At 46.6% G+C, this 11,203-nt stretch overlaps 1 protein-coding gene across 7 annotated transcripts in view; it reads right to left on the bottom strand.

Annotated features, from left to right (window-relative positions):
• Positions 1-11,203, bottom strand: part of MTMR3 (myotubularin related protein 3) — a 57,997-nt gene continuing 46,794 nt past the window's right edge. For 4 of the 7 annotated variants that reach the window (XM_087705624.1, XM_087705625.1, XM_087705627.1 and 1 more), the window contains 6 exons: positions 9,895-10,040; positions 7,455-8,856; positions 5,759-5,869; positions 5,191-5,279; positions 3,998-4,024; positions 1-2,350 (listed from right to left, as the gene is read on the bottom strand). In XM_087705624.1, coding sequence (XP_087561750.1) covers positions 2,179-2,350; positions 3,998-4,024; positions 5,191-5,279; positions 5,759-5,869; positions 7,455-8,856; positions 9,895-10,040 — 1,947 coding nt within the window. In that variant the 3' untranslated portion in view covers positions 1-2,178. The remainder of the gene's footprint in view (positions 2,351-3,997; positions 4,025-5,190; positions 5,280-5,758; positions 5,870-7,454; positions 8,857-9,894; positions 10,041-11,203) is intronic. The other 3 variants (XM_087705626.1, XM_087705629.1, XM_087705630.1) reach the window with 3 other exon arrangements.

The raw sequence follows: 11,203 nt of genomic DNA, 5'->3' as shown, positions 1-11,203 counted from the left end.
TTCAAAAGACTAAGAGCTGCAAGCGTTTATTCACACTGTACATCACAGACCCCCAAAACCCGTATTGGAACCCCTTGGCACCTCTTATGAACTGCTGAATGTTAGACCTCCTTTTCGCCATCTGTTTGTACCATAAAATCACACTGGATCAAGTGCATCACACAATACCATTCCCCTTTATTATTCTTTTTTTGTCTGTCTGTCTATAAACTGTCTCGCTGCACACCAGTTGCATTGGAAAAGCATAGATTAGCCAGCTTTCTGTATGTCACCTCAACAACCTGTTTCCACATTCCCAACCTGGAACTGTATACCTCTACTGATTTTCCCAGTGTTTCATTCCTTTGGGGGAGGGGGCGGAGAGAGAGAAAACGACACTGAAATTTTGTACAGGTCCTCCCAGTTGGAAGCAGACAAGGAGTGCAAAGAAATTACACTCCGCTTGCATTAAGGAGAGGGCGTCCCTGGCGACGCGCTCCTGGAATTTGGATCCTTATTTTTAAATGTCTTCCCTGCATTGTTTTGTTCTATGCAAGAGCTGCGTCCTTTACAAGCAACCTGGGAAAATTGAAACGTCAAGAACGAAACAGATTGACAAACATTTTCCTTCTTGGAATCAGTATGAAAACAAAAACTGTTTGGCAAGCCTCACTTTTATATTTCCTCCTTGGCAACAGGCTCACAAAACCAGTTTCCCTTTGGAAGGCCAGTCTAGTTATTACAGCACAAACGCTTAGAATAGCCTAGGGGTTGTGTTTCTTGTTCCTTTTACGCCCGTTGTTGTGTAGCTTGCTCTTTATGGCTCTTGCAGAGCTTCATGCCAGGATTGTGAGCTTATGGCAGTTCTGGGTGTAGGAACCTCCCAGCTGGTAGTAATCAAGGCCAATGTTGCAGAGGAAATATATGGAAGATGTTTGATGTGTGGTGACACAGAAAGACAGGAATCGCATGTACCAATCTAAGCTCTCCAAGACAAAATAGGTGAGAGCAATAGGAAAAGAATTGATTCTGGATGGATTCAAGCATCTTATCACAGATTATAAACTCTCTATTATAATTCTTCGTCCCACTCCAAAACCATAAACTGAGCGTATTTTAAAGAGAGTGGAGGAGGGAAAATACAAAATTTAGAAAAATAGGAGGACTCTATCAAATGTTGATGGGGTGACATTAACAAACTGAGCAGGAGGAAAACAGTTTCAGATTGTTGTGGCCAAGACATCTCTTTTCGTAACGCCTCATTTTGGGGGCTTCCAGCAAACCCACCTTTTCTAACCAGCTCTAGAGCAAAGTAAAACCATCCCACTCTTGCTTCATGGGGTTGTTTTGTGAAAAGGACACCTCGATGCCATCAGGCCACCTGGACTTTGCACAAAGCCTACCGAGTGCAGTGAAGCAGCTCTACTTTCTGTGTAAACTAGGTTTAAAATGGGGGCAAGGAGAAGCATTTCAAAAGCTACCGTCAAAGCCTAGGCACCGATTCCTTTACAAAATAAAAATAAAAATGGATGTACAGAATTTTACATCGGGGGGTGCCGGTTTAAAGGCACCCTTTCTCCTTTCGCTTCCCCTCAAAGCAAGCAGGCATCTCTTCTTAGCCAAGGCCTCTCCGCCCTCGGCCACAGAGGAGTGCCCAGCGTGGAGATCCGCAATCCACCCCTTGCATTTGGGCAACAGGCATAATCCAGCCAGCTCTTTTGAGAAGGCCGTTTCCGTTTCTTCTAGCAGCAACAACTCTCCAAGCAGCATGGGGCTGCTGGGAAGCCACAGGAGTGACTGAAAGCACTAGCCCTAATGCTACAGGTATTCACAATCTCTCTGGCAATTCACCTTCCTCTCCTCTCGCAAAGGGAGAACAGCCTGCCTGCAGCGCAGGGAGACTCCCCCACTAGACCCCTTGCACCGTCTTCCTGCAAAATCCGCACTAAATTTACATGAGAAGGATGGAAAGGGAATGGGAAGTAACAGTGGGGAAGTCCTGCTCCTGCTCGGCCAGGATCTACCTACCCATCATCCTCTCTCTCTCTCTCTCTCTCTCTGAGCAGTAACCTGTACTTCCAGCTCAAAGTGCATAGCTCCTCCAATCCTACCAGCTTCAGTCCACCGGCAATCGGTGTGTCTCCTTCGAGGGACAAAGGCAGCTTTGTCTCCTCCCAGCTTTCCTTCCAGGCTGGAGCCTCAGTTTGAGGTGGCAGCAATGGGTTTGTCCAGTTCGAGGTCAAGGCTGGAGCTACTGGGGTGCAAGCTGCTGTAGCAGGTTTTGCAGACCCGGCTGGGTTCGAAGAGCTGTTGGCTGGGGACCGGCGCCTTCTGGTTACAGCAGCTGGAGCAAAACACATTTCCACAATTCCTTCGGTCAGAAACAGGAAGAAAAAGAAACAAAACAAAACACGAATGAGTTTGCAACGCAGAAACGCAATTTCTAAACAAGAACAGCCTGGTTTAAATTAGGCAGAACCACCCCAGGAGTGGAGGTCTGAGTTCCTTCCCTTCAGGGATGGGCCTATTCCTGCAATACAAGGGTCAGGAGCAGAAGGAGGCATAAAATCCCTTTCGGGTGGTCAACGTGCCAGTGCTGCCTGCAATGGGACACTTGAGCTCTGCCTCCAGGTGATTCCCCAACATTAACACCAACCGATCCTGAGGAGGGCAAGAAAATCATGTGGCCTGAGGGAAGCTGTTAGGACTCGGAGGGAGTCCACTGTAGCCCACCGAGGCTTCGGCACCAGAAAACGTGAATCTGCCATGCAAAGTCACACAGCAAGCCGCAAGGGAAAACAGCCCATGGGTCGTGAGCAATGTAGCAGCTGAAGGACTGGCTAGTGGTCAATCAGCAGGGGCATTCTAGCACATGCACCCGGTCTGGGTCACCAGAGACAAGGCACCCTCCTTGCTTAGGGCGCCACTTTCTCAAACTGAGACACTGGAGTGAAGAAACGCCTTTTGCGTTTCATCCCAAAGTCTTATTCCAAACTTTATGCGGCTTTCCTAGAGAGATGTGATGCTAGAGAAAAGGATGTAACAGAATAAGTCCTCCCCCACCCCTTTTGATTTAAACTTTACTACTTGGCTGCAATTTTGTTTTATGTTGTCCATAATCTAACTGCAAGCAAAAGGGAGCTTTAAAAAGGCGGGGAGGGGGGACCTGACCCCTGGTGAATCAGCCTTCAAATATCGAGCTAAAATATTTCTATTAGGCTAGTCAAACTAAGCTGGAATAAATGATTTCAGAGTTTACTTATGGATTCAAACAAAGAAACAAAAAACAAAACAAGAACAGCAGGAGGGGAACTTTGGTAAAACAGAAAGAAAACCATGATCCCAAACAAAAGCAATCCTAATATAACTCTTTTGTTAAATCAGCATTGCTGATTTAGGATGGAAGAGATCACAGCAGAATCTCCTGCTATGGGACAAGAGGCTATTTCTGAGATATTTTGAGAAGCAGAGGCTGTTCATGGAATCCTACCAGGGTATATCTCAAAAATATCATATTGCCCCCAAAGAAGACCCAGGCCCACTAATTGGTTCCTTTTGCTCAAATCCTAAAATTGACTGGTGGGACTGATAGAAAGGCAGAGTCCTTGATAATCCACATTAGCAAAGGTGAAACTATGGACAATACTGACTTTTAACCTAAATTTTATCCGTTGGAGTTCTGTTTAGCTCTTTTATTTGCTTTTAGATTTGGGACTGATTGTTCCAGAACCTGTGAGCTACCATCAGCTGTCCCATGACACAACAAGACCAAGACCATAATAATCTGCTGATGGAGCAGTGCAGATGAGCCAGCTGCTGTCGCAAGGGAAACATTTTGCAGGTTAAGACAGCCCCCAACGTTAAACAAAAAGCCACGGATCCCACATCCTATCGGCGGCTTGTGCTTTATAACTTTCTGGGAAAAAGGAAGGCGGGGGGGGGGGGGAGGCATATGTTAGTCTGGAGAGCTGATCGGAGAAATGCGGACAAGATAACAGAGGCCGATGCAAATGCTCACCAAGTCTGATCAACATGTTCAGGGTCCCTGCAGGGAGGGGAGAAAAAGCTCAGAGCTGACACTAAACCAGAGAAGTTTAAAAAGTATAACTGGGGCCTTTGGAAGGTTTTTTTGGCCTAGAGTGGGGAGCTTGCGGCTCTCCAGATGTTGCAAGATGCAGGTCCTGGCGACCTCAGCCGGCATTGCCAATAATGAAAGATGCAGCGGTATCTGGAGGGCTTTGGCTTCCCAACTTGCCTGTGAGTGGCATTCTTAAAAAGAAACTGGTCACTTCTTCGTATTGTACTTTATAAGGAAATACTCTGCACGGTGAGCTCTGGGGAACACATTCAGGTCAAAGATTCTTACACACCTCCATTATCCATCCATTGAGGCAGTCTGCTATACCTCTACACAGCAGCTACTCTGAGCTCTTCTATTTCCAGTCAACAGGCATGGCAAGAACTCATGCAGAAACACAGGTGGTCCCCAGTGAGAGCTGTTCTTTAAGTAGCCTGTGCAATCCAAAGTCTAAGAAGACTTTGTGAGCTTTAAATATGGATTTACAGCAAATTTACAGGTCCACCAAGGAGTCCACGGCCCAGTCATGGTTGCTAAGGTCACTAGTGGAAGATGTTGGCCAAAATTATTCAGGCAAACAAACCCAACAAGGGAGCTGTTGGTCAGGACGCAAACAGACATCCAAAGAGACAGACTAGGAAGATGATCTTCCAATTAACCAGTGACAACAGACCCAGGAAGGCTCTAGCCCAACCTTTACTTCCACCGTCAACCAAACGGGGCTGCTTTTCAGTCAAACTACTCTCGGCCTCAGACCCACCCTTGCAATGTGGAGACAAAATACAGATATTCATTATTTTCAGGGGTCTGAAAATATTTCCAATAGAAACACCCTGAACATTTGAAAGGATGCTTTATCCACAGAAGAGGATGGCCCTTTTATTCATGAGCCAGAACAAACAGATTAGATGAGGGAATTGACGAGAGCTAAATAGATATTTGCTATCGGGAGAGTTGTTGCCGCCAATGGAGATGATGGAAGCATCGGAGAACAACATCTGTCTGCTGCTCCTGCTTGCTAAACAGCTGGATGCTTGGCTCAGGAGCTGCACTAACAGGGACGGATGTCTTCCAGAGGTCCAAGGGCCTAGTGGGAATTGCTGTCTCGGGGAGCGCATGGGAAGGCACAATACCTGCAGTGGTGTTTTCTGCTGACAAGCCAGAAGACACTGTCACAGCCGTAACAGTGCGCAGCCAGGTGATCGGGCAGCCACCGTGTCACCTAGAAAGACAAGAGAGCCCTTGCTTTCAAATGTAACACCGACACATGAGCATCAAAGCAACGGGACAACAGCAGAAAAACGAACGGATTGAGAAGCCCCAGCATTTGGGAGGGAGGAGAGAAGGAGGAGGAGGAGAAAACACCTGAAGATTCTTCTGGCAGAGAAATCCCAAACCCAGGTGACTCGATCTATGACAAAGCTATCACATGCTCCCTTCTCTCCGCACACGTCCGCGAGCAAGTGCCCAACTCCCCAAATGGCTTTCATCACTTCCCAAAGATGCAGAGCGGAAAGCAAGCGAGTCTTTGACACAGGCAGAGAGGTGGAAAGGTTTTTGAGACGGCTGCAGAGTCAAGGAGGAAAGCTTATCAAGACCGGTGTTAGGACCAGAGGGAAGGAATCACAGAGCGGCATCGTTAGTATTATCGTGTGCTGATTAGACAAGGAGAGGGCGCAGGAGATGGATGGAGGCCTGTACCTCTGTGTCCTGTTTATCCACCTGCTCCCAGCTGGCTTCAGAGAAAATCTCTGTACTGCAGCGAGACAAGCAGTTGTGATCCGGATTGCTTTCTGAGTCAGGCACTGAAGTCTGTTGGCAAACAAACACAGCTGAGCATAACCTACTCCCAGTCCACGGAAGGGGTTAGCAGCTGAGAACGGGGCCTCTTCTACATCTGCTGTGGGGAGCAATCAGATCAGAAGTTGGGAAAAGCAGGGTGGGAAAACTGATGCTATCAACCTCTGGAACACGGTCTCCCATAGTACACTGAGACTGGTGTATGTCCCTGTCTGTCCTGTCCTGTCCTGTTTGTCCTGGGTTGCAATAATTTTTTGGGAGGGCTTATTTTCAGGGGAGGGCTTATTTTAGCACATGTGCTCAAAAGCCCAACTTGGTTTATTATCTGGGGAGGTCTTATTTTCAGGGAAACAGGGTATCTATCTATCTGTCTGTCCGTCCGTCCGTCCGTCCATCCATCCATCCATCCATCATCTATCTATCTATTATCTATCTATCTATCTATCTATCTATCTATCTATCTATCTATCTATCTATCTATCAGCTATCTATCTATCTATCTATCTATCTATCTATCTATCTATCTATCTATCTATCTATCTATCTATCTATCTATCTATCATCTGTGTCCATCGATCCATCATCTACTTATCATCTATCTGTCCTTATCCATCTGTCTTTATCCATCTGTCCATCTAACTATTTTTAAAAAAAACCTTACATGTTGAAAGAGATACATGTTGCTATCTGAAAAGCAAACAACCATCTTGAAGATTAGTATCAACCTCAGCAGAAAGCTTACTGAGAAAACTTGGGACAAAGAATTCAGCAGGGAGGGGATCCTGGCCAGACAACCGTCTTACTCAGAGGACGCAACAGACTGCTGCTTCTGATCTAACTTGTTAGACCAGCCAGCCAGCTTTCTAACCCCCGTTTCCTTGTTACATGAATGCAGAACTGCGTTTCTCAACCTTGCAAAATTTAAGATGTGTGGACTTCAATTCCCAGAATCCTCTGTTCAGTTGAACCATTTCTAGTTTATTTGACAAACCTGATTTGGTGAAGGTTGCCTTAACCAAATGGGAGAAACCAGTTAGAGACTGGACATGCTGGAAAAACACCCCCTTCCCCAAATGAAAGAATGAAGCCACTGTTAAAAATGATCTCTCTCCCCAATCAAACATTTACTGATGAAAGACATACACCTCCTTCAAAATAAAGTAGTTAGCCTTTTAATTAGCCCTGAAGATGCCCCAAATGATTAAGAATTCACCCCAAACCAGGACCAAACCAGAAAACTGTTTCAACTGGGTGGCCCTTGGTGGCCTTCAGTGCTGGAGTGCTCTATACTGGGGGATTCCCTCCCTCGCATGTCACCTATCCTCTACGTTTTTGCTTTCTCATTTCATCTTAATTGTTTCACACTGACTATCTTTTAAACCTTGTCATCATTTTGTAAGGTGCTCGGAGTTGCTCCAACAGCGAGAGGGGCAGCATATAAATTTAATAAATAAACCAACTCAATCAGTGATAAGTCATTGATGGGCCGCATGTCTCCAGGGCAGCCTTTGGTTTGGGGCTGTGCTCTGTGCTGCATTTCTGCCGCTTGGCACAAGCGGAGCCAAGCCAAGAAGAAGAAACGGTTGTATGTACTTACCACTTCATCCCCGTACTCCCCGTTGAAGCGCAGCGAGCTGTTCAGATACTGGCTTTCCAACCGGCTCTTCAGCTCCTGCACCTGCTTCTTCAAGCTCTCCACCTCCTGCTGGTGCCCGCTTTCAATCTGACGGAGGCGTTGCTGAATGACGTCGGCATAGATGGGCATCCCATCGTCATCCAGATGATTCCGGGCAGGCTGGTCCGGGCTGCCCGCTGTTTGCTGCCGACCTGGGATGGCGTGAACCCATTTGTGGTGGAGGTTCCTTAGATGCAGCGAGGTGGAGCTGCAGCTGGCGGGGGAGATTTGCCGGCCGAGGGGAACTTTCACCCTGCTTTCTTCCCCGTTCAGGCAGTGCCCGTTGGGCGCAGCGTATTTCTGAGGAGCAGCAAACCCTGCCGGGCTCTCGGCCGTCTTGTTCTCGGATGCCAGGTCTCCATTGCACACCACCTCTTTATAGTCCATTAAAGGCAAGGCACACGGGGAAGGGTTGCTGCTGTAAGGAGTCCTATTTAGAGCTGCGGCCAACTTGTGTGCGTCCATCAAGTCCTCCCTCTCCAGCCGATTCTCCACCGTCTGGGAAAGATCGTTGACGTTGTTGTCCATAGGATGACGCCAATGGGGAGACTCCTTCTGGGCCCTTTCATCCCTGGCTCCCGTTTCTATTAAGGTCTCGGTCGAGCTCTCCATGTTTGGTGTGGGCGCCTCAAGTCCTACAGGCAACGGTGGGATGGGATGGGCAGGACTAGGAGCATTTTCAGCTTCTGCTGAGCTACTATCAACACCCTCCTCCTCCTCCTCCTCTTCCTCCTCTCTTGAAACTTCGCTATTTCCAGGATTGTCCCAAAAGCCAAGTGGCAGCTCTCCCCCCTGAGTTGGCTTCTGGACCGTGCAAGGGGCAGCTGGGTGACCCTCCTCTGGCCCTTGGAGCTCAGAAGCACCCTGTGATACCACCTGTTGATTAGAAACTGGATTGTCTAAGGTTTCTGCATCCGCGTCGGACTTTTCACAAACAGTAGGAGAACCGACCAGGTGTTCAGTCCTGCGTTCCTTGTCTAGCGCGAGATCCCCTTCTCCTTCCTTCCCTGCCCTTTCCTGACTACCCCTCGCATTCTCCTCAAGGCCCCCTTCTTCTTTGGTGGCTTCTTGCAGGATGTTTTCCATCTGCCCCTCGGCCACCGCTACCGAAAGCTCTGCTCCAATCAGAGTCCTGCCTTGTTTGCCCAAGCCTTCGCCCTCAAAGAGGTCGTCCCCCGGGTTCCCGAGGTTGCTGAGCTCCAGGGATCGGCGATGTTCCTGCCATTTCTCGTTGAGGCTTGGGTCGCTGCTGCGCCGGTTGGTGGGGGCTACGCTGCTGTCACAGGCTGTGGTCAGATTGTCGAAGGACCTGGTCTTTGGTAGCCTGCAGAAGAAGATTGAGAGCCATCAAAGGTAAGTCTAACTTTCTTATCAAGCTCTTATATAAGAGAGACTGTAAACCGTTGGTGGACTTTCTGCATGCTAAAGAGATGAGATGGTTAATAGAGGGATTTGAAGATGTAATGTTTAACTTAATCTGTTGACTGCTCTCCCCCTCCTCTAGAGATAGATAGATAGATAGATAGATAGATAGATAGATAGATAGATAGATACATACATACATACATAGATATAGATGATAGGTAGATAGAAGATAGATAATAGATAGATAGATAGATAGATAGATACATACATACATACATACATACATACATAGATATAGATGATAGGTAGATAGAAGATAGATAATAGATAGATAGATAGATAGATAGATAGATAGATAGATAGATAGATAGATAGATAGATACATACATACATACATAGATATATAGATACATAGATATAGATGATAGGTAGATAGAAGATAGATAATAGATAGATAGATAGATAGATATAGATGCGCTATAAAAAACAAAAAGAAGTAAATTCTCCTCCCCTTTTATGTGTTTTTGCATTAGTGTATGTGTATATATGTGTACACACACACACACAAACACACGTAAAAGGGGAGGAGAATTTACTCCTTTTTCTTTTTTCCCCCCACCACCCAGCCAGGGTAGATCCTACCTGTTAAATTTACTTAAACAGTTTTTCCTCTTTTTTCTTTGTACACTATTTCCTCTCTCCCTCCCCCTGTTTTTGTTGTTAGGGTTGAATGTATGCTTTTGTCTTGTTTCATTTCGTTTGCTTTTCTGTTTTGTATTTTACTTTTTAGGATAAGACAATAAATAATAATCTTTTTTTAAAAAAGAAAAGAAATTCAAAATGTAAGTCTAACTTTCCAGTGAGTTGCAATGTCGACCGTTGTGGGAGAGGGTGCTTTTCTGCAAACCAGTGCATTTTTACATTTTATGCACCTGCTGTTGGTTCAACGTGTGGACAGTGAAAGGAGCACGGCAGACCTCCTGCAATCCAAGCTCACCTGCCCAGAGGCTGATCCTCAGGGTTGGAGCCTGGGACGGGATACGGGGCACAGGTGTCATCCACAGGGGTGGAAGGTGAGGAGCAAGGCAGGTACACGGCACTCCACAGCATTAGGTTGCGCACGTGGCACACAGGATACAGCACCTAAGAAAGATGACCAGAGACTGAGCCCAAGCCGAACTTAACAGTCTGTTTAGTGACTGTTCGGAGTTACAACAGCACTGAAAGAAGTGACCCGTGACCATTTTTCACACTTATGGCCATTGCAGAAATCCCACGGTCACATGGTTTATATTGGAATGCTGGACAACTGACTCATATTTACGATGGTTGTGTCAGCGTGCAGGCCTGACAGGTTGCAGGGTTCCAGGGTCCTGTGAGCATCTTCTGGCAAGTAAGGTCAATGGAGAAGCCAGATTCACTGAACAACTGTGGGACTAACAACTGCGGCGATTCACTTAACAAACGTGGCCAGAAAAGTTGTAAAATGGGGAAAAGGCCAGATTTCTCGCTTAGCAACATAAATGTGGAGCTCAATTTTGGTTCTAAGTCAAGGACTACCTGTATTTAAGGCTGCAGTGGTAAAGCTTTACGAAGTTGAGGTTATATAAATTGGCAATTTATTATTGTTATTATTATTACTACTTTGGTTATGGATTTTTCCTTCCCTGATTATATTACTGGCCCAAAAGTTTGGGAAAGAAAATTTCAGGCATGTTAAGATTTTTGACACTGACCCCTGCCAGTCAGTATCAGTATGACAGATACTGTTTATTGCTGATGGGTTGTTTGCAATTTTCGGTCTGTGCGACTCTCAGCTGTTGAGTGTAGAGAGATGCACAGAAATGTTAGTTAGAAATAAAAAACCTGCCTTCCTCTAATCAGGTACAACTGTAAAATGAGATCGCCCCCCCACCACTCCAAAGAGGGTAGAAATAACAAAAAAAGGCACCAATGGAGAAAAATAAATTAGATTAAGGCTGGAGGAGGCCCGAGAAGAAACCACTAACTAACTATGTGGCTTCCTGGATGAGCTCAGTCGGTGTGAGGGAATGAGCACCTGGAAAAGGAGGAAGGGGGGCCCCTGGGGGTGATCCTGGCAGGACCACCGTGGTTTTCCAAGAAGGAGACAGTGTATTTTGAGAGAGAAGCCCAAATTAGGAGAACGCAGTCCCAAGCTGTATGGGGGAGGAAGGAAGAGGTTCAGGGGAGGGGTAAGCCACTATGGCAACTTATATGAGCTGTGAACTTCAACAGGCCTATAGCGTGGCTGGCTCAGGAATTCTGGGAGTTGACGTCCACAGGTT

The sequence above is a fragment of the Thamnophis sirtalis genome, unplaced genomic scaffold (genome assembly GCF_051295495.1).
Source record: "Thamnophis sirtalis isolate CommonGarterSnake01/CBP01778 unplaced genomic scaffold, rThaSir2_p1.2 scaffold_2, whole genome shotgun sequence".
NCBI lineage: Eukaryota > Metazoa > Chordata > Lepidosauria > Squamata > Natricidae > Thamnophis > Thamnophis sirtalis.
Note: the sequence above shows the minus strand (reverse complement) of the source record. Positions and strands in the feature narration are given on the sequence as shown.